The 24,247-nt window shown below is 36.8% G+C and overlaps 2 protein-coding genes across 3 annotated transcripts in view; both read left to right on the top strand.

Annotated features, from left to right (window-relative positions):
* The first annotated feature begins 4,840 nt into the window (after window positions 1-4,840).
* Window positions 4,841-7,688, top strand: LOC109002176 (putative pentatricopeptide repeat-containing protein At1g56570). The gene has a single exon (XM_035689938.1). The coding sequence runs from the start codon at window positions 5,068-5,070 to the stop codon at window positions 7,348-7,350; it is 2,283 nt and encodes a 760-aa protein (XP_035545831.1). The 5' UTR covers window positions 4,841-5,067; the 3' UTR covers window positions 7,351-7,688.
* An 8,767-nt stretch (window positions 7,689-16,455) lies between these two features.
* The window catches only part of LOC109002175 (calpain-type cysteine protease DEK1-like), an 88,960-nt gene continuing 81,168 nt past the window's right edge, over window positions 16,456-24,247 (top strand). The window contains exons 1-3 of one of the 2 annotated variants that reach the window (XM_035690169.1): window positions 16,456-16,784; window positions 16,899-17,035; window positions 23,079-23,329. In XM_035690169.1, coding sequence (XP_035546062.1) covers window positions 16,911-17,035; window positions 23,079-23,329 — 376 coding nt within the window. In that variant the 5' untranslated portion in view covers window positions 16,456-16,784; window positions 16,899-16,910. Of the gene's footprint in view, window positions 16,785-16,894; window positions 17,036-23,078; window positions 23,330-24,247 lie in introns of both variants that reach the window. The other variant, XM_035690168.1, reaches the window with a different exon arrangement.

Raw genomic sequence — 24,247 nt, 5'->3', positions numbered from 1 at the left:
TTGAAGAAAACTCTATTTTACAAGAGCCATTGAGAGTGCTCTTATATACATGTTAGAATGTTATTTTGAAGATATTTGATATTAGTTTCGAAGATATGAAATTCTATGCAATGAGATATTCGGTTAGGCCAAAGTGATGATGTTCTTGGCTAAATTTATGTTTTGGGTGATCTTTAACCATGTGATCTTGAGTTTGATACTTGGATCTGTTTAGGGCACCTTTCTAAACCATGTGATGTTTTGGTTTGAAGATCACTTCTTTATAAGTCATGGATCAAGAGGTTGATCAAAACAAGTTAGAAACAAAATTCTGTTTTGAACTTAGAAGAAAAACCAAAATGTTCAAGTATGGTTTTAGTGATTTTGATGACTTTTGTTCATGATTCAAAACATGATTATTCTTAGGAATATGTTATGAGTATAGTAGAAGAAAAATTTTGGTTTAATCATGAGTTTTGAAATTTGAAAGAATTACAACAAAATCGAAGGAAATAGCCTTTGTAAGTTTCGGCCCTATAGAGTTTTAATGGTTGTGTTTAGTTTTAAATTTTTCTGAATTAATATTTGAGTTTAGGACAAAATTTACATAACATATGCAGATTTTGTGATTTTTGGAGTTAATATGCAAAATCCTTAAGTTATGGATAAAATAGTAATTTTACTCTAAGTTGATATTTTTTCATATTCCTAATTGTTAGTTATTAAATTCTATTTTTAGAAATCACTACTTTCAGTTTCTCGTAATCACACTTGAGTTTTGTCTAGAAGCGCGAAGACCGAGATAAGTTAGCTTTTAACTTACTATCAGTTTAATATGAGTGATAAGTAAGCGAACTAAAGTGTATGTATGCATGTTATCATATGTGTCATGTCAAGTCATTACATATTTATCTGTTACACATAATTTATTCTGTCATGAATTATTCATCTATTACACAAGATATTCTGTCACGTATTGCTATACATTGCAAGTACGTCATGTTAAGTTAAGTATGACATCTGTTACATGTATTTCATGTCATATAATATTTACTGTCACATGTTACGCCATGTTAAGAAATGTTGTCTATTACATGGTATGCTGTGTTACAAAATGTTGCATGTTATATGTATGTCATGTTGTGAAATGTTGTCTATTACATTTATGTTTCAAAATATGTCATGTCTATTGTTTTACGTTCATATCACATTACGCTCCGTCAGGATTTCTGTCTTTTATGTCACGTTTATGTCATGTTCATGTTACGTCACGTTACGAAATGTCATGTATGTTAGTTAAGTTAATAATGTCAATCACGACCCTAAGCTCTAGGATGTGGTAATATCCTAGTGGAACTCATTTGTTCACGATGGAATGTCTAAATATGTGTGAAATTCTCTAGGTTGACGAAGTACAGTTAACAGGTTGCGAATGGGAGACCTAATTAGCTGGTCATCGGAGCGCGCCAGACATTAATGCTGATGGAGCCACACTTTATGTTACGTGTGTCCACAGCAAGTGTGGCACAAACAAATAAGTTATAGGGCCACAACAACTGTGGAGCATGAAGGATGGGGCCACAACAACTGAGGAGCATACATTACATGAGACACAACAATTGTGACACGTAGAATACGTGGGGCCACAATAACTGTGGAATACGTATTAACGCACTCACAGCTGGTATAGAAACCTGTGATGTGATACGGTAATCGGTAAGGACACACGGCTCAAGGGGACCTGTGTAGCACCCATATGGTCACTTTAATGATTAAGTCTTTTGAATAAAATTCTAAATTCATGCATTTCACACTCAAGTCATGTTTCATGTTATATTATGTTCAAGTTTACGTTCACACAATCATGGTAATCCCATGAGACAAGAATATGTTTCAAGTTCATGTTATGTTATGTTCACGTTTACGTTATATTCCAAGTTTACATTTATGTTATGTCATGCTCAAGTTCATGTTATGTTCAAGTTCATGTTCAAATTATGCATGTTCACGTTCATGTTATGTTTCAAGTCCATGTTATGTTTTAAGTTCACGTACATGTCATGTCACGTCAAGCTAAATTTCAGTTTCAATTCAAGTTATGTCAGCTCATGTCATGTTATGTCAAGTTATGTTATACTTATTATTTCATACCATGTTATGTCAAGATATGCTATGTTTTCTATTGACTTTGATTGTGCATTCATGCCTTTATTGCCATGCATGCATCATTAACCTGTGTGGAAGTTTCCTGTTAACTTTCTGAGATTTGTAATCAAATCTCACTGTGGTAGTCCCAACTATCATTCCCCCCCGAATGGTAAATCTTATTACAGGATCTAAAGGAGAATCGGGAATCGACCAACTGGAATAGTCAACTAAGTGACGATGCGACGTAGGTGTTAGTATAGTAGTTACCTCAGATTACTACTTGTATTTGTGGAGTTCAATCTCCAGCACTCTTTTTATTACAACCATTTTATACTAGTATTGTGATATCAATTTTTTTGTATGTTATTATGTATAAAGTATGTTTTAAGTATTTGAGATATTTCAGTTTGATGCATAATATTGCTAAAGAAAAAAATTATCCGCTGTGAATATTGCATAATACTATATGCATGTTAGGAACATTGCATCTTATATGTCATGAACGGTGGCAAGTAACCTTGTGTTGCATATCTCGACATTTCAAATGTCCATCCGATCCTAAGCGGAATTTAAAGGCGTCACATGTGCTCCTTTGCAAAACCTAGATCCCCAATTTCACAACTTGACCTTGGTGTAACATATCTATAAAATAAACTTGTATGGATAGCAAATTTCACTTAAAAGGTGAGTACTTCCAGAAGAAAGTTGAGAGAAAAATAGACTATTCTAATGTTTTTTGATAAAAACCCTAATACAGACCGACTAAACCCTTACATATTGACGCCCTCATCGTGGGCCAATTCCACAGGAATTGAAAACAGAAAATAAGTAAAAACAGATCCAATGTTACTGCCCATGGCCCAACCTTCCTACAGTACTCATTAAATAAAAGTTATTGGACTATAAGTAATCTGAACTCAAACTTAACCGTGGCCCATAACAGGCCCTTATCTTCAGTTGAACTCGGTCCACGCAGCAAGTACACCATCACACACAAGTACATCCCTCTAGATTCCTAGCTCAGTTCCTCTTCCCTAAGTAGTTCGCACGACCAAGCCTCCCTCTTATGTCTCTTACTTTTAGCACGGCTAGATCGTTACACTTGGGCTCCTCAGTTCTTGGTTATTCTCCTCTTCATATTTTTTTTTTATTATTATTATTTGCATTGCATTCGCGATTCTTCATCTCTTTCGGGACTTTTGTTGCTCTTACTGGGTTTGTACGCATATCTGAAGGGTCTCTTTAATACTAGCATGCTTATATTACGAATTCCTCGGGCGTTTCACCCCCTCTTGTGTTCATCAACATTGTCCTTGTTTTGTGATGCTGTTCTGCAACCTATATATTCTGATTATGCAACATGGTGAATGTATCCACTGTTATGGATCTAGGTATTGGTACTTGTGAGATATCCGAGACTTGTTCAGTTTATGGTTGACGAAAGGCTACAGATAAACAAAACGGTATAGCGAAGTCAATTACTGCACCTTTGAGTTGCCCTCCTGCAGTAAAGACCTAGCAGACTATCCGGTAATCTTAAACAATAATCCTAAACTGTAATCTTTCCCTCCTGTTATTCCCACCTTTTTTGTTAGGTTTTATTATTATCTTTTTCTGTATGATATCCATGTATCTTCATCATTTTCCTTCTCTTCTTATTGGGATGCTCCATTTTCATTCTAGTTTATACCTGGCGGAGAATATGTTTCAATTGATGAAGGCATTCACGTCTGAAAGTTCCATCATAATTCTTTTAATTGGGCCAGTTTTGGGGGGGTCAATGATGTCTGTCATGCTAAGCATTTTAGTTCATATTTTGGTTGGCAGAGGTGGTTATGGTGGTTATTCATGGCGGGTGTAGTGATGTAGAAGCTAATTGAAATGTCTTGTGCTACCATAGATGTCGGTCTTAGCCCATGAGGATGGTGATGGTGGCTGAGGTGATCATGGATCTTAGGTGGAGCTCTGTTTTTGGGAGGATTGGGTAAATTATGAAGATAGAGTGGAAACAAATAAAAAAAGAGAAACAACAAGAAATGAGGCAGATGCTGTTCTTGCTTGGTTGCTTATTCTACTGATGGTTGTTTATCAGACTTCTCTATTCCTTGTGCTTTAGACCAACCATGGATGTTCCTTGTTTATTGCGATTTTCTGCTTAAACTAAACTGTTATCATACTTTTCAATTCTATTGAAGCATTGCAGTTCACTCCACGATTGTTGATATCCAATGTTTGAAACTATTAGACAAATATAATTCATTTTGGTGCTGGTTTACTTTTGTGATGGTTTGAAGGACCTCACATTAATTCTATCAACACTTCTCCCAGTGGTTTGCATGAATAGTAAAAGCAAAGAGCATTCAAAATTCTTTGTTGCACTTAAGGTGTAATTACCAACCCAGTTTTGTGCAACTTCTTTGGATATGATAACCCCCTATTTCCATCCATTAGGGTGCAGCCTAGTGTTCAACTTGTTGATGAAAATAAATGAGTTCTATTCTTTAAATTGCTTGTAGCCTGTAATTTGGCTTTAGATGTTTTTAAGTTATGTTTACCATGTTATGTGCCATGTATCATGTTTGATGATGATAACTTCTCTAATCCCACACTGGACATCTAGTTTTCTATATTTAAAGCATTTTTTAATGCCCAATTGGACAACTAGTATTTAGAAATAAAATCTGGTTTAGGATTTGTTGATCAGAGCATTATATTTTCTTTTTGTAAATGAATTTTTCCAGCGACTGTTTATCGCCAGAAATAGTTTTTGGTTTAATAAGCCTATTGCCAGTGATGATAACTCACCGGGAATATTATATATATATCCGGCGAGTTATTACCGATGAAAATTATTTTATGGTTTTATAAAGCTATTTCCGGCAATGAAAAGTCGCATTGATCTTGCCTAATTTGTTACCTTTGCAGATCTCACGTCTGACCATGAGTTTCTCCGTCGGTCTGGGTGTTCCTCAACCTGCATATCTAGCCATATTGCCCACCCCTGTTTGTAACAACAATAAACTAGGACGCACAATTCTAATGACACCTTCGAGTGGAACTTACAGAGGCAAAATTGCCAAGTCAGCTGCACAATATGAAACTCCCGTACCCGTACCGTCACAATTTCAACCATTGATTGATCTCCTTCGCGACTCTGCAGATAACAAGTCAGTAAAACAAGCGAAAGCGGTTCATGGGTTCGTCTTGAAATCCGATTTTTCGGATAGGGACTTGCTGGCATTGTTAAATCATGTAGCTCATGCATATTCCAAATGCTCGGACTATTGTGCGTCTCATCTAGTGTTTGATAAAATGTCTCAAAGAAACATATTTTCTTGGACTATCATGATTGTTGGGTCGATCGACAACGGTTTCTTTATTCAAGGGTTCAAGTTTTTTTACGAGATGATGATCCATGGAATCTTGCCCGATGCTTTCGCCTATTCGTCGATCATTCATACGTGCATAGGTTTAGATAGTGTTGAGTTGGGTAGAATGGTGCATGCCCAAATCGTTATCAGAGGCTTTGCATCTAATACTTTTGTTACTACTTCTGTTCTTAACATGTATGCAAAACTGGAGATGATTGAAGATTCGTATAAGGTGTTTGAGACCATGACTGAACATAACCAAGTCTCGTGGAATGCAATGATATCAGGGTTTGTCTCGAATGGTCTTCATTTAAAAGCATTTAATCATTTTCTTAGAATGATGAAAGGAGGCATCACACCAAATATGTACACTCTTATTAGTGTTTCGAAAGCAGTTGGAAACTTAGGTGATATTGGAAAGGGAAAAAAGGTTCACCAGTGTGTTTCTGAATTGGGTCTGGAATCTAATGTTCTTGTGGGAACTGCTCTAATTGATATGCTCTCAAAATGTGGCTCTCTGAGGGATGCAAGATCTATTTTTGACTCAAATTTCACATATTGTGGAGTTAACACACCTTGGAATGCAATGATCTCAGGCTATTCTCGGTGTGAGTTTAGCCAAGAAGCTTTGGAACTATTTGTTAAAATGTGTCAGAATGATATAAAATCCGACGTTTACACTTATTGTAGTGTGTTTGATGCTATTGCTGCTTTAAAGTTTGTGCAATTCGGAAAGGAAGTTCATGGAATGGTTCTGAAGTCTGGATTAAATTTGAAGGTCACAAGTGTTTCCAACGCAATTGCTGATGCATATGCCAAATTTAGTTTGCTTGAAGATGCAAGGAAAGTATTTGATAGAATGGAAGAGAGAGATATGGTGTCTTGGACAACTCTGGTGACTACTTACTCTCAGTGTTCTGAATGGGAGGAAGCACTGGCCATCTTCTCTCGGATGAGGGATGAAGGCTTTATACCAAACCAGTTTTCCTTTTCTAGCGTGCTTGTAGTTTGCGCCAACCTTTGTTTACTTGAATACGGTCATCAAATCCATTCTCTTCTTTGCAAAGCTGGCTTAGACACCGACAAGTGCATAGAAAGTGCTTTAATTGACATGTATGCAAAATGTGGTAATATAACTGATGCATCTAAGGTCTTTGAGAGGGTATCTAACCCTGATACTATTACATGGACAGCTATAATATCAGGCTATGCTCAACATGGTCTAGTGGAGGATGCCCTTCAACTCTTTAGGAGGATGGAGGCGTCAGGTATGAGGGCCAATGCTGTTACCTTATTGTGCGTTCTGTTTGCTTGCAGCCATGGAGGTATGGTGGAGGAGGGCCTAAATTATTTTCAGCAAATGGAGGACAGTTATGGTCTGGTACCAGAGATGGAACATTACGCATGTATTGTTGATCTCTTGGGTCGAGTGGGCCGTTTGGATGATGCAATGGAGTTTATAGGAACAATGCCGATTGAGCCCAACATAATGGTCTGGCAAACCTTGTTGGGAGCATGTAGGGTCCACAGAAACCTTGAGTTAGGAGAAATTGCTGCTCAGAAAATCCTTCCAATTATGCCGAAATACTCAGCCACCTATGTTCTTTTATCCAACGCATACATTGAGACTGGGAATTATGAAGATGGACTTATTTTGAGAGAGATGATGAAAGAGCAGGGTGTGAAGAAGGAAGGGGGATATAGTTGGATTTCTGTTGAAGGTAGAATTCATAAATTTTATGCAGGAGATCAACAACATCCACAGAAATTGGACATATATGCAAAGTTAGAAGTGTTGAGGATGGAGATCAAGTCCATGGGTTATGTTCCAGACTTGAGTTCTGTATTGTGAGACGTAAATTAGAGATAAAGCTCAGTAGGTTGATGGAAGTTCACAAAAGAGAGAAAATTCATCCATTTGCCAACATTTCTTGTATGTAGAATCTTAGAAGTGGGTGCAAATGATTCATAGCCACATATTATGATCTCTTTGAGTATAACTTCCCTGCCTTTAGGCTTTTTTGGAACTGTGAATTATGCTATGTTTGTCACACATTACAGACTGTCCATATTGGTGGGTATGCTGTATAGAAAGATCCCAACTTTTACTGCTGAAACTGGGGAGATATTTCTCGGAGTTTTTCACTGTATTTAAGTATATGAAGTGTATTTAACTACTGCATTATGCCATATACTGGTAAGTCTGTTTTGTGTGTGCAAGACTGCAGCCCTTGCTTGTTTTAGCATTTGCATCTTAAATCAGGTTGCAATAAGATCATACATTAGTAAATAATTAGCTTTACTTCCAATTGGCCTGTGATATATCTGCAGAAGCAGTGTCATGTAGGTGTTTCAAACCATGACTTGCCCCAAGACTTCATTAAGCAGCAGAGGCAATACTTTTGCAGAGATTGATGCCTATAAACTGGAAGAGGAGGAGGTTGAATCAGGTGAACAGTTAGAGTAGATGGAAGAGATATTGTATAACATTTCAGTACTGCTACATACAGGCAGAAATAGTGCCTGTATGTGCACCCCACTGACATGGCAACACGCCACGTCAACGTTTATTTTATTTAAAAAAAAGAAAAGAAAAGAGGTCGGACGGAGGAAGAAAAAGGAAAACACCCCCAGACTTTTCATTTCTCTCTTGGCTTCGTTTCTCTCTTGGTGTCGTCTCTCTTGGTTTCGTTTCTCTCCCGCTCTTATCGTAGCAGAGTCTCAAATTGGTGTAGCTCCGTCGTCGTTGATCAGTTGCAGTGACCCACGCCATCCTCAGCTGCTCCCCACATTTCGGCGTCGAACTTGATAAGAAGCTTAGAAGCTTTTTCTTCTGTTTATCTTTTCTCTGTCTTTGGGACTGTGTGAGTCTGAATTGTGAAATTTGTCAAATGATTGGGTGGGGAACCATGGGGTAGAGATGCAAGAATTTTTTTTTTTACAAGTAAAAATTAATTTTCCAAGAAATTAGATACTGAGCATGGAGCTTGAAGCCCTATTAACTTCTCCTTTTTAGTTGGTGAATGCATTCAAGCCCCCGAGAAAAAGTCAATTCATTGCAGGATTTTTGTTGATTATATACATATTACAATAAGAGAAAACAAATTCGGCTCTGAATGGTTTGAAGCGAAAATAGTGAGAAAATAGAAACGGAGAGAGCTTCTGAGCAAAAAAAAGTTGGACACGAAACTGTTATTCCTTTTATTTAACTTCTCCTTTTTGGTTGTTCTACTCTGAGGATAAAATTGGATTATATTGAATGCCTGCGATTAGAATTTTTGATAAAAGAAAGACTTTTTGCTATATGAATAATTGCCCAACAATATTAAATGCATTATGGGGTTATAACTTATTAATTAAAAAAAAAAAAAAAAAGGATCACGGATAGGACACAATATTTTGCTGAAAATTTATGGGAAGTCCAGGTAAAAACTTGGTTGAGGTTTGTCAACTACTTGGATCTAAGTGGACCATGCAAAATGTACAACCTAGAGAAGACTGAGAATACAAGATGCTGATAACATTGAGAAGGTTGAGACAAAAGGGTGAAAAGTTAGAGCAGTGTTTTCAAGAGGTAGAACTGCGTTGAAAGCAAGGGATGCATACATATATATACAAAGATTATGGATAGATAGATAGAGACCGAAAGAAATGTGGCATCTTTATTGTGATTTTTTAAAAAATTGGCTTGCACTTCTACACTTTCAATTGCAATTTTAGGACAAGTCGGTGTATACCTACTGCTTGTACCCAAATTTTATCTCCTCTTAAAATAATTTATAGCTACATTTCTAGTAATGAATTTGAGGTGTTTTGAAATATTTTTTTATTGGAAATGATATTGATGAGCTGATCTTGGATATGCTCTCTGTAATATGTTGAAGATAACAACGGAGACGTGGGATTGTTAAAATCCGTTTCTATGAGTTAATGAGCTGATCTTGAAGAAAGCTCAAAGGAAATTCATTTATGATACATTTGGATAGATGGATTGGGAAGGGTTTCATTTGATTTGAGCATTTAAAATCAAAATCTCTCCTTTGGTACATAAACTAAATAGTGGGTTTGGATTTCCAAGCAGGATTTTAAGCACTCAAAATCTTGGATTTCAAATTCTATTGAAAAGGAATTTCAAATCATTCTAAAAACTAAGTTACATTGAATTTCAAATCCGGTCATTTCTAAAATCCATCCAAACAAAAAATTTTAAAATCAAATAGATTTGCATAAACAATTATTTGCCCTGTAGTTTGGTGTGTCTGTTCTTGTATTTGGTTTTTGGGTGGTGAGGAACAAGATGCTGGAGAGAATTATGGTTATAAAATTATTTGTGTCTTTACAATTGGGTTACCTTGTGTTTTGTTATATGGATGCAGGCTGAAATTGTTTTGACCAAATTTTGTGTGCCTTTGCAATCGATCGAGCCGATGATACTCACTGCTACAAGTTCAAGACATGTGGAAGAAATTAAGGAGGTCACACTAGATTTGAGAGAAGTTGAATTGCTGTCTATTTGTGCACTTTGAGTGTCATTCTTGATGCTATCCACTGGTCCTTGTGTTAATTTAGGATATTGTTACTTTCGTGTATTTTTATACTTTGGGTGTCATTCTTGATATTATGTACAAGGAACTTATGTTAATTTGGGATATTGTTACTTTGATGTATTTGTACACTTTGGGTGTCATTGTTGATGCTATGTACAATGAACAATGTGTGGATTGTTGTGTAATCTAAGTTAGATATAATTTGAATGCCTCCTAATTTATTTCCAAGTCTTGTATTTCTACCTCTTTGTTGGGAAATAAAAGAGCAGGTTGGTGGATGGTGAGGCACATGAATGTTCTTTTCTTGAAATCACAAGTGAAGTGTTTGTCAGTGGGAGTCTGGGACAAGTGGATCCAGATATGGTGGAACTTGTCAAAGTTGGCAGTCAAAAATGAGGATCCAGATATATAAATACATAATATATTTTTAACTTATTCTCTTATTGTACTCTTACAGGCATCACCTCAGTTGGAGGTCTCGGCTTACAAGAGTTTTTTTCTTTTTTGAGTGGCTTGGCAATCTAAAGTTTATTCTCTTTGGAAAATAGTTCTAGTGTAGTAACAAATAAGAAATCATAAAATAAAGTCTACATTAGAAACTCAAGCATCCCTGCCAAACATTCGACATTCCAAATTTAACACCAAGTCTATATCAATATACATAAAGTCCCTGACAATGAAGTCCCCAATAATTGGCCCCCATTACAAAACTAGGTCCCTAACAACAAAGTAAGCGGCTAGTTGGTCGAGAGGGGTGCTACCCGCATGGTGCGGGGGCACCCCGCCCATGCAGGTGATGGGGTTTTTTTCCCGCCGCCCGGGGCGAGAAACCCCATCGCCCCCCGCCATTGTATTAAAAAAAAAATTTTTTTAGTCTAAAAATATTTTTTTGGTCTAAAAATATTTTTTTAGACCAAAATTATAATATAATTTAAATAATAAATTAAAATTTATAAATATAAAAAAAATTTAAACTCATTAGAGTTAGATTTTGGATTGATTTGGCCTCCTAGGCTAAGTCCCACATTGCTTAAAGATGACTATTGTATTGCCTTGGCCTCCTATATAAAGATTAGCCTAGGAGGACAAAGCAATCCAATGACTTGAATATAATTTTAAGTCTTTTATAAATTGTGTATATCTATATACAATATATTTATTTAATATATATAAATAAAAAAAAATTTTTAATGTGGGGCGGGGGCAGCAGGAATCAGCAGCCCCTCTCTCTCTATGCGGGGAGTTGTAACGTTCCCTAGGCGAGGCGGGCCGGGAGGGGGCAGGGCGCCCCCCTATTATATACAACAAATTCTTCATTAATTGGGGCTTCACTTTGATCGTATCAAGTATAACGATTGACAAATATGCAATGATCCCAATACACACAAAGTAGACTATGGATATCAATTTGGTTACTCAAAAAAATTCACAATTGCATGATACATACATACATATATATATATATATATATATATATATATATATACCTTCCTTTTTTGGGGCCACGACTGTGACATGTGGACTTTGTTGAGGTTAGATTTTGCATGCTATAAACAATCATCAAGCTTTCTAGATTAAGAAAATGAGTGTTAGCAAACATTTTATTTTTCTCAATTTTGGAAAAAAAAAAAAACTCTCAAAGCCATCTTATTTTAAAAAGTTTAGTGAGATTTACAAGTGAGGAGAATGTATACTCCCCACTACTAAATGAGGAGTGCAGGACATATTCTCAACAATGGATTTAACATCAGCTACTAAATGAGGAGAAAATATCATAAGAACCCTCAAAGCTATCTTCTTATTTTATTGATTTAGGGTTCGTTTGGTTCTTTAACTCATCTCAACTCATAATTACAACTTTTTAAAATTTCAACACAAAATATAATAAACAATTTAACTTTTTCAAATCTCAAAATAATAATAATATTAAAAAATAATATTCTAATAATATTTTATTATCTCAACTCAACTCAGTACAATATCCAAACGCAGCCTTAACCTCAACTACTAAATGGGGAGAAAAGATTAAAAGAACACTCAAAGCTATCTTCTTATTTTATTATATACCATTGTTGAGGATGTGTCCTGCACACCACAAATCTACCACCTCATAAATCCAAACTTAAAAATTGCATTATTCATACCCTTCTTTTGATTCTAAGAAACACAATTTTGAGGTTTTTTTTTGTCTAATCTTACCGATTATTACTATTAATTTGAAGAGAATTTAATCTTTAAGTTTTTCTTATGAATGACAGTAATATCCAAGAGAGCTTAAGTTTGGATAGTGGAATATTCTGAGAATACTCGGTCAAGATGCTCAAGGGGTTGACAGTGAGAATGGCGGAAAGATGGGATCTTGGCACCTTGTCTGAGCATGGAGAGAGAGAGAGTTCGTGAATGAGAAGTGCAGGGGCAATGTACAAGTGAAAGGGATTTGTTGTGGAAGAAATGACGTAGTTTAGATGGTCTTTTTAGCCTTTTATGCAAGAGACTATTACGGAAGGGGAACATGAGTACTTAGTGGGGTAAAAAGGAAGGGGAATCATTTTGAAAATTGTCAAATCTTTTTGGATGTATATGGAGGTTAAGGGTGCCTCAAATCATCCTTGTCATTGACTTTATTAAATACAGGATTTCCTTTATCCATTTATGTCATCACGCATACAGTACATTCCTTCACTCTATCGAAGCTCAAGCTGCTGCAATCCAAGCTCTCACAGATCGCATGGACCAAATGACTGATATGTTGAGCACCATAGTGGAACACCATCGTCAGATGGCCAATCACAAACACCATCCATAAAGGGATCTGGAGACCCACGATCCAAGGAGAATAACCTGCAAAGGAGTAAAGTTAAACTTTCCACATTTCGATTTCGATGGGGAAAATCCAACAGGATGGTTATTCAAAGTTAATCACTACTTTGAATTCCATCAAATACAGCCAACTCACAAGTTACTAATGGCTTCCTATCACATGGTTGGTGAGGCCTTGGTCTGGTACCAAGACTCTTGGGAGAGTGGCCATTTTACAAACTGGGAGAATTTTAGTCGAGCACTCCAGATCAGGTTTGGACCCACGGCATAGGATGATCTCAAGGAAGTTCTAACCAAGCTGAAACAAACCACCACGATCTTAGCTTACAAGGCTCAATTTTAGTCTCTTTCGAACATGCTCAAGGGCCTTCCTGAAACACACAAGCTTAGCTGTTTTATCAATGGGCTGAAGGATTAGATAAGGTTGCTCCTACGTATGTTTAATCCCGTGAATCTCAATGCAGCATTTGGCCTTGCCAAGATCCAAGAGGAATTTATGACAGCAACCAAGAGAAGTTGGAAGATAGGGGAGGGGAGAAGAGTGTCATGACTATCCCAAACAACTTATTACATACACCATTTTCCAGTGAAGGGGGAAATAGATGGAGCAAACTCGTGTTGCCAACAAAGAAAATATTCTTTACTCAGATGGATGAGAAGCGAAAAAATAGATTGTGTTATCACTGTGATGAAAAGTGGAACTCCTCTCACACTTGTAAAACTCTTAAGGTATACTTATTACAAGGAGAGGAGGATGGTGGGGAAGGATGTGGGGAGGGGGTGCTGGAAGATGTTCTTCCTGAGGTCATGGAAGGGGAAGAGAAGCTAGAGAAAGGGGAACCTAAAATCTCTTTGAATGCTATTGCTGGAACACCAAGTCCCAGTATGATGAGGCTGCTGGGGCAGATTGAAGGGGTCCAGGTAGTCATCTTAGTGGACTTAAGAAGCACACACAGCTTCTTAGACCCATCGGTGGCCCAAAGAACCAAGTTGAAGATAGATGGAGCTAAGAGGCTAGCAATGAAGGTGTCTAATGGGGCTATGATCCACAGTGAAGGCCACTGTGACTCAGTGAAGCTTAGAGTGCAAGGTAAACTATTATACCCCTCTTGTTACATGCTCCAATTTGGTGGTTGTGATATGGTGCTAGGGGTAAATTGGTTGGAAACCTTAGGAACTATAACTTGGGATTTTTCAAAACTTTTTGTGAGGTTTGAGCATGAGAAATGTCAAGTTGAACTTAGGGACTCCAACTGAGACAACCCACCTTTGAGAGCAGCAGTAAATCCCTTATGACTTCATTATCAAGGGGTAAGGTGTTTCTTTTACAGATTCAAGAAGAGGGAAGTGGGCAGGGCTCAAAAGTGAACAATGTAGAGTTGGAGAAATTATTAATTGATTTTAGAGGGGCTTTTGAGGAACCTAAGGGGCTGCCCCCATCCAAGCCCCAAGACCATAAAATTGTACTTAAAGAGGGAGTGCAACTAATTTCCATTAGACCATACCGCTACCCATACTACCAGAAATCTGAGATAGAAAAAATAGTGGATGAGTTGTTAAACAATGGGGTTGTCAGACCTAGTTCCAGCCCCTTCTCATCCCCGGTGTTGTTGGTACGCAAGGCGGGTGGAAGCTGGAGGTTATGTGTGGATTATTAGGCCTTGAACCAAGGAACTGTCAAGGAAAAATTCTCAATTTCTGTGATAGATGAGTTGTTAGATAAGTTGCATGGGATTGAGTTTTTCTCTAAACTAGATCTTAGGTCGGGTTACCATTAGATTATGGTGGTAGATGAGGATATTGAGAAAATGGTCTTTCGTACTCATGAGGGGCACTATGAGTTTTTACTGATGTCATTCGGGCTCACTAATGCCCTAGCTACTTTCCAAGGCCTAATGAATGAGGTTTTCAGACCATTGTTGAGGAGATGTGAGCTGGTTTTTTTTTATGACATCTTGATATATAGTAAAAATTGGATGGAACACTTAGGCCATCTCAAACTTGTGTTGGAGATACTGCAGGCTAATAAATTCTTTGCTAAGCTGTCTAAGTGCAGATTTGGACAGGGTCTCCAACAAAATGCTTAGTTAATATAAATATTAAAGTATTAACATCATCTTCTAATGGTTAACCATTTTTTGTTTTAATTATATGCATTCTTTCATTTGATTTAATATTTTATTTCTTTATTCACTTGAAAATAATAATTAATATTTTGATCAATATTTTAATATTCTATTTCATTAATATTTTGATAGTACCTAATAATTAGGCAGTTAAAGTAATATAATATATAATCTTCATCATGACTAGTTTTCTTCATGGAACCATAGAACTTGAGTCCTGGTGCTTTAAAGATTTAGGTGTTTATTTTTGTAGATGAGATGAGTTACGATAAAAGTAGAAAGTGAATAAAATATTGTTAAAATATATTTTTTTGATATTATTTTTGTTTTAGAATTTGAATTGTTTATTTTATTTTAGGTGGAAATTTAAAAAAATTGTAATAATTAGATAAGATGAAATTTTTTTATAAAAGTGAACAAGTTAAATTCAAACACGCTCTAATCGCGCCCCACATGTGATCATAACGAATAAGTTTGATCTTACTCGTTCATTGATATAAATTTCAATTCAACATAACTAATTTTCCTAACTTGAATTATTATATAGATTAATCAAAAGCTTTGGGCTAAGTTTGGTTACAAAGAATTTTGTGAAGGAAAATGAGAAAGATATAATCATTTTCACAACTTTTTATATAATCATGTTTTTAAGTCAAGGTATTTTTTATAAAATGATTATACTTTTATCATTATTTTACAAAAATACCCACTTAAAATTTGTATATTTTCTAAAAAATTATTATTCATTCTTCTTTTGAAAATTGCTCCAAACAATTCACACAAATAACAATTGGCCAACACTAAAAGAAAGAAATTAAAAAAAGGGGTGAACCTCCAATTTAAAGGAAATAACAAAGATATAGTTTTAAATTTTTGTATAATTATATTTTAAATTAAATATAAATTATAAATCAATGTAGGATTTAAAGGAAAAATAATAAATTATATTAATTCGTAAAATTTATTTTATAAAAATGTTCCTAGTTTATTTTCATAGATGAGATGAGATAAGATTTGTTGAGATAAAAGATGAAAGTTTAATAAAATATTGTTAGAATATATATTTTTAATATTATTTTTATTTTAAGATTTGAAAAACTTGAATTATCTATTTAATTTTGTGTAAGAATTTGAAAAAATTGTAAGGATTAGATGAGATGAGATTAGTTGCATTTAGATATTAAACTGAGTTGAGTTGAGTTGAAAAAATATTATTAAAATATTTTTTTAATATTATTAATATTTTGAAATTTAAAAAAATTAAATTATTTATTATATTTTATATTTAATTTAAAAAAATTATAATAATAAATAAAAATAAGTTGACATCAATTTGATAACCAATGTACCCGAAATGAGTTGAAAAGAGAGTAAAAACAAACCGAACCTTATTGCTTTTAGCTGGAGCATGTTTAGCAAGAGTCAAGCTCAAGTGTGGTTGTGATCTTAACTCTTTTCTCATTTTCTTATGTTGTTGTCGTCTTCTCTGTCTCTCTCTCTCATCCCACTTGTCACTCACACTCACACTCACATACAGAATGGCCAACAGAGGGGTTTAATCTGAAGGGAACCAAGGATGAACAATTCCCACCCATATCATTAATTCCAAGCTTCTTTTTCTCGTTCTTCTCCTTCATTCCTAGCTTTTTCGCTTCTCAGCTAACCTTTACCTTGTACACTCCATGCCCATCTCAAGTTTCTGTTCCAAACCCTAGTTTCTGTCCCAAAAATCCACGCCCAAGATGACCCATTTTCCCTCAATTCGTCATCATGTCATTGCCATTTCAGGCTAGGTAAAGCCACTCACACTGCTAGGTGTTCTATAAGGGTTTCAGTTTTGGTATATATTTTTAATTTAATTTTCTTTTCTGTGGGCTTTTTGATTTGGTGCATTTGGGTTTAGCCAGGAGGGGGAAGCTATGGAAGGGGACGAGCATGGGGTTCTGCTGGCTTGTGTAATTCCGGGGACCCTATTCGCGGTTTTGGGTTCGGCTTCGTTCTCTATTCTTTGGGCTGTTAATTGGAGGCCCTGGAGGATTTACAGGTAACGTTTTCCCTCAAATTTAAGCCTTTGTGCCTGCTTCCTAGCCCGGATTGGAACTTCATCTAAGTTTTCACTATTAGACTATGTTGTATTTGGTTTTTTACCATCAACTAAAGATGGGTATGCTTATATGTAAATTTCTGGATTTAACTTTAATGGATTTCAAATGCATAATTACAGAAACACTACAATGCACTATTCGGTAAGCTATCTCTCTCTCTCTCTCTCTCTCTCTCTCTCTCTCTAAGTTTTTGTGATTTTCGCAATTCTTAATATAATTGGTAGGGTATTTATAATGAATCCTGGTTTCTGAAGAATTACTTGGGAAGAACAGGTTCTGAACAAGTTCTAAACTTTTATATAACAAAAGACCCGTAAGTAGCGAGTTAGTTTGTAGCATTTATCATTGATTAGTTGATATATGGGACTGTAATTGCTTTTCTTAGACTGTTTTTAAACATGAACTTGGCATGCTGATTTTAATTATGATCAACTTGCTTTCCCTTTCGGGATTTCATAATGATCATTGCTTTCCCTTGAAAAGTATTTGGAAATGTAAGGTTCCTCCCGAGATTGCTTTCTTTGTTTGGGTTGCGTCCCTTGGGAGAATCCTCACCGCTGACGATTTGAGGAAACAAGGTCTCTTTAGTATGGGTTGGCGTTTCTTGTATAAGAATAGTGGGGAATCTTTGGATCATCTCATGTTAGATTGTGAGGTGGGAGGCTATACTTGTTGAAAGCTCATGATTGGGAGTTGGAGTCTTTTACGGAGTTCTTTGCGGCATTATATTCCACAAGTATTCCAAGGGGTTCCGGAGACAAGATGCTTTGGAAGCATTCTAAGAAATGTACTTTCTCTGTCAGTTCCTTTTACCATAAGCTCACGAACTCCAGTTTGTCTATGTTCCATTGGAAGAGCATATGGAAGGCGAAAGCTCATTCAAAAGCAGCTTTCTTTGTCTGGACAGCTTTTTTGGACAAGATTCTCACTAGTCACTACATATAATTTGAGGAAACGTTGGGTTATTGTCCTAGATTGGTATTGTATATGTAAAAAGCATAGAAAGTCAGTTGATCATCTGCTTCTACATTGCGAGGTGGTAAAGGCTATATGGGATGATGTCTTCTTAAGAGTTGGATTGTCTTGGGTTATGCCTTGTAGGTTGGTGGACTTTCTTAAGATAGATGGATTGAACTTTGCAGCGGTGGATGCTTCTTCAAAAAGTTGGTTGGAAAGGCCGTTCGAAGAGCTTGAGGTGCATCGGGTGGTGTGTGGAATGAGGAGAGACAAAGCTCCCGGGCCAGATGGCTTTTCTATGGCATTTTTTCAGGATTGTTGGGAGTTTGTGCGGGAGGATGTGATGAAGGTCTTCCATGAATTCTATGAGTTTCAAAAGTTTGAGAAGAGTTTGAATGTCACTTTTATTGCTTTAATTCCAAAAAGAGTGGGTGCTTCGGAGTTGAAGGAGTTTCGCCCAATTAGCTTGGTAAGTAGTGTCTATAAGATTATTTCAATGGTGTTAGCAAATAGAATGAGCAAAGTGATGGGGAAGATCATTTCCAAATCCCAAAACGCTTTTGTTAAAGGAAGACAAATTATAGATTCGGTGTTGATTGCAAATGAATGTGTTGATAGCTGCATGTGGGAAGGGGCTCCAGGGGTCCTTTGTAAGTTGGACATGGAAAAAGCATATGACCATGTAAACTGGAATTTTCTCTTGTATATGCTTAGAAGATGCGGTTTTGGTGATAAGTGGTGTGGCTGGATAAGTCACTGCATTTCAACAGTCCGCTTTTCTATTCTTGTTAATGGGCAGCCTTGTGGGTATTTTCCAAGTTCTAGAGGGTTGAGGCAGGGGGATCCCTTATCTCCCTTCTTGTTTGACATTGTTATGGAAGCCTTGAGTCGAATGGTGGAGGCAGTGGTAGGAGCAGGATTTATCTCGGGATTTTCAGTGGGAACCAACTCTAGTGGCCCCTTTACTATATCATACTTGCTTTTCGCTGATGATACCCTCATTTTTTGTGTGGCTGTTGGGGAACAAATTCAAATTTTGAGGGCTGTCCTGCTATGTTTTCAAGCCATCTCGGAATTAAAAGTGAACTTAAGCAAATCGGAATTAGTACCGGTGGGAGAGATTCATAATATTCACCACTTGGCTGAATTTCTGGGGTGTAAAGTCGCATTTCTGCCCATAAAATATTTGGGACTACCATTAGGGGCATCTTTTAAGGCCAAACACATTGGGGCGGGGTGATCGAGAAGATAGAGAGGAAGTTGGCAGCTTGGAAAAGGACTTACTTATCTAAAGGGGGTAGGATTACTCTTATAAAGAGTACTTTCTCTAATATCCCTACTTACTTCCTATCTTTATTCCCTTTACCAGTTGGTGTGGCCAACCGTATTGAAAAATTATATAGAGATTTTCTTTGGGGAGGCTTGGGAGAGGAGATCAAAATTCCCTTAGTAAGTTGGAAAAAAATCTGCTGTCCGATTGCTGATTTAGGTCTGGGTATTCACAGTCTATGTAGTTTTAATAAGGCATTGTTGGGGAAGTGGCTATGGAGATATCATGGGGAAGAGGAAGCATTGTGGAGGGGGGGTGATTGATCGCAAGTATGGTAGTGATTGGGGAGGATGGTGTACAATGGAGAGCAGGGATTCGTATGGAGTAAGTCTATGGAAGTTTATTAGGAAAGGTTGGGATCGCTTCCTAAAACAAGTCAACTTCTCGGTTGGTGATGGTTCAAAAATCAGATTTTGGTCTGATGTTTGGTGTGGGGATATTGAATTGTATCGAGCATTTCCAGTTGTTTTCAGGTTGGTGACTAATAAGCAAGCTTCAGTTTCCGACGTGATGGTATCTTCCAATGGAGTGGCGCTTTGGGATGTAGGCTTCTCCAGATTTGTCCAGGATTGGGAAGTAGAGGAGGTTACTGAATTTTTTAGACAGTTGTATTCAGTGGAGTTAAGAAGACAGGGCAGGGACCAACTTTGTTGGAATCAAACAGCCTCTAAGAAATTTACAGTTCGGTCTTTTTATAAAGTGATACTAAATCAGCACCATATTGGCTTTCCTTGGAAGAGGATTTGGAAGGCTCATGTTCCGTCAAGGGTGGCTTTTTTTGTATGGACAGCAGCAATAGGGAATATTCAGACTATTGATAATTTGAGGAAGTGCGGAATGATTGTTGTGGATTGGTGCTTTATGTGCAAGAAAGAAGCGGAATCAGTGAATCACCTACTACTTCATTGTGAAATGGCTAAAGTGCTATGGGATGGTGTGTTTGGAAGGGTTGGGCTGTGCTGGGTTATGCCAGAAGCAATGGTTGATTTCCTAACATGTTGGACCAATTTTCAAATGCATACTTGTCCCCAAGTGGCAGCTGCTTGGAAGATGATGCCTTTGTGTATTATGTGGTGTATTTGGTGGGAGAGAAATGAGCGGTGCTTTAATGATCGGGAACGCAATAGAGATGCATTTTGGAAGTTTTTTATAAGCACTCTACTTAGCTGGTTCTCTGCTATTGTACTGAAGGGTGGGGCTGTAAACGCGTTCTTGTCTTCGTTTTTCTAAGTTCTAGAATGTATTAGGTGTTTCTTGTGTATACTTCCTGTGTACTCGGGCTTTGCCTATTACATTGTTATTAATAAAGTTATTACTTATAAAAAAAAAAAAGGTTGGTGGACTTTCTTGCAAGTTGGAGAGGACTTCTTGGAGATTCTCACGTAGCGGCAATTTGGAGATTGATACCAATATGCTTGTGTTGGTGTGTTTGGAGTGAGAGAAATGCTAGATGTTTTGATGATCTTGAGAGAACATTGGTTGAGCTTAAAGCTTTCTTTTTTAAGTCATTGTTCCTTTGGGCAGGGGCTATAGTTTGTAATGGATCTAGTGTCCATAATCTTCTTCTTTCTATTGTAACCTCTAGCTAGGCAGTTTTTCATGTATACTTCTTGTGTACCTGGGCCTTGCCTATTTCTATGAATACAATATCTTTGATTACCTATATAAAAAAAAAAAGATTGTGAGGTGTCTAGGTTCTTGTGGGATGAGATCTATAGCCGGATTGGTGTGGCATGGGTTATGCCCAGAAGAGTACTGGATATTTTTAAGTGTTGGACAAGTCTTAGGGGTAACGTTCTTATCACTGCTGTGTGGAAATTCATATCTCACTATATTATGTAGTGTTTGTGGATAGAGAGAAATAATAGGTGCTTTGAAGACAATGAGCGTTTCTTGGACAAGTTGAAGAGATTCTTTTTTGCCACACTATTTTCTTGGGCTTTTGCCATTGTTTGTGATGAGGATTACTTTTATAATTTGCTTGTATCCATCTCCAGTGCTTAGTGGTTATTAGGTGTATTCTGTGTATACTTCCTGTGTACTTGGGCTATACCGTTTACTATCAATAAAATCTTGCTTTTATTTATAAAAAAAAAGTGTTGTCGAGAATCCCACTGAGCGAGCTGTGTACCAAAAGCTTCAAAAGAGTTTGCTTTATGTAAAAGGCCAGTTGGAGAAGATGAAGATGGAGCTCAGTGGCGTTTTAAAAAGCTTGGAGATGGGCTTGGGTAAGTTAAGTAAATCGATTGGGTCATTTGATGTATGTATTGGAAGTTTAAAGGCGGTCCATGTGGGCTCTATGTCATCTGGAGTGGGCATTCAAAAATTAAAAGGAAAAGAATTATGTCATGGTCCGATACTCTATTTATAAGGCCCAACCCAACTTTTAGTGGAAACCTTTGTCCCGTATACTTGGGCTCTTGCCTATTCTAACGATCAATAAAATTTTGTTTACCAATATAAAAAAAACTTTTAGTGGAAACCTAAGTCATGGGCTGGGGTTGCTAAACAAGCGTGTATGGGCCATTTAAATAATGTGGATGCGGGCCCCTCTTATTCACATCTGAATGCATTCACCATGTTTGGGTTGGGTAACCCAGACCCTACCCTTCGTAGTATTGATGCCACTCACTTGCCTTTGCACCTCCAACTTTGCATTTGCCTTGCGCACTCCATTTAGCTATCACAAAGTGAGCATACCCCTCCGTATTAACCTTATCATAGGCCTTTGATTAGGAATAGAGCTTGACAGTGAATTTTTTTGCCGGAGGTTGCCTCCTCTTTACTTCACGACATTGAAAGTTTTGAGATGGACTCATAATGTGGACAAACACTTGCAAGATGACCCCCATATTATTCTTCTCCAGTGGCCACCCCTCGTTGTTGATCCTACATCCTCCAAACTTACCCTGCATATGGATTCATGGATAACACTCATTAGGTCTGCCTCAAGTATCTCTCAACACTTCTAAGCAATAGAAAAGCTGTCCTAACTGAGTGCTTTCTCTCCATTTAGAGCTTGCAAGAAATCAAGGGCCTCACTTTTTTCAAACTCTCTCTCCATCCACTTGGCTTCCTCCACTCAAATAGCATCAGATCAGAGTCCACACAATTTTGGTCTCCAACTGAACTATTCAGTGTAGATATTACTTGAAGATGAAAAATTTAGAAAGTAGAGAACTCATCTAAGGAGATGTTTGGATTCGAAGATGACTTGAGATGAGTTGAGATGGATTGTGAATAATAATGAGATGAGTTGTGAATAGTAGTGAGATTTGAGAGTTAAAGTTGCTGAATAGTAATGAATTGTAGTGAGATGAGTTGAGATGAGCTGAGATGAGCTGAGATGAGTTGCGAATCCAAACGTCTCCTAAAAGTAAAGATGATCAGTGCGCTGTTTGCTTATGCATCCTGTTTGTCTTTGTCCCTTAACGTTCTTACAGATGTGAAAGACTCTAGAGTGGTGGGGAAGCTTTCTGCAGATTCTTTTCTACATCTAGTCACCTTGTTTGTTAGAGCCAATAAATTCTCTCCTTATTTTTATGACCTGTAAATTTTCTTTTTGATCATTGGCTGTAAGCGATATGTTTAATTTTGCTTAGAGTTATTTCAAGCTGTCAATCCTTCCTTGCTTATCCTGTAATTAACCTGAAATACGGTACTCTTGACTGTTGTTTTCTGGTTTCTCTTTCCAGTTGGATTTTTGCTAGAAAATGGCCAGATATCTTGCAAGGGCTGCACCTCCATTTACTTTGTGGTTTCTTGAATTTGTCTGCTTGGATGGTTGTAATTTCTCCGGTTGTGGTGCTTATTTTATGGGGATCCTGGTTGATTGTTATATTGGGTCGAGATATAATTGGGTTGGCTTTGATAATGGCTGGCACTGCTCTTTTATTGGCATTCTATTCAATCATGCTTTGGTGGAGAACCCAGTGGCAAAGCTCAAGTATGTAATTCGCTGATTTTTTGAATTGTTGTTATTATTTATCATTGAACAAACTAATTTCTACTAATCCTATTTGCGTGGAAATCATGTCCCATGTTGGAGCTTGTTCTGGGTTTTAATTTGTGATTTCAAAGATGGATATTTTTCTTCAGCTGAAAAAATGGCACATGATTCTAGGCTCGTTTCAATAGATAAATGCCATTTTGCGTGTGAGTCCCACTTCCCATAGTGATGTTTCCTATTGCTTGCAGTATGAGATTTAGATGCTGCTTGGCTTGTTTCAATACCATTTTGCATGTGATTCCCACTTGTAGATATTAATGAAGTCATATCTTGTAAAAAAGTACAAAACAATTTTTATAATTTCAAATTAAATGATTATTTAAAAAAAAAATTCTAATTTATTATTTTTTTGAAAGTAAAAGTTTGCATGTGGCATTTTTGGATTGCCACTTTTCTCAATTGACGTTAATGGATGAAAAAACAAATGAAGGACCTATTTAGTGACTCATAGCATAAGAGGTTATTTCTTAAATAGAATTACACAGAGCCGGATCCTAAGGACCCATAGCACACAAGGTTGTTTGACCAAAATTTCTATAATTTTATTAAGGAGAAAAAAATGCTGTGCCTTATTTCTTATGAATAAAACTTCGTGATTACCTATAAAAAAAAAATTATCCAATATAAGGATTTTACCTATAGCTGCCACCCAAGCAAAGAATGTCGCCCTCAAGGGAGCATTACTCCAAATATTGTTCTGTGGGAAATGAATTTTTTCATGTGGAGTCATCATGCAGTAAAGCAATATCACTTTAAATACCCCTTTCTTGGAGGGGACCGACACTTCTAATCTTCTCTCCCTGTCGTAATCTGACTGGTCTTGGACTCTTTGCAAATAAAAAGACAGAAGTTTGT

Source organism: Juglans regia, chromosome 5, assembly GCF_001411555.2.
Source record: "Juglans regia cultivar Chandler chromosome 5, Walnut 2.0, whole genome shotgun sequence".
Taxonomy (NCBI): domain Eukaryota; kingdom Viridiplantae; phylum Streptophyta; class Magnoliopsida; order Fagales; family Juglandaceae; genus Juglans; species Juglans regia.
Note: the sequence above shows the minus strand (reverse complement) of the source record. Positions and strands in the feature narration are given on the sequence as shown.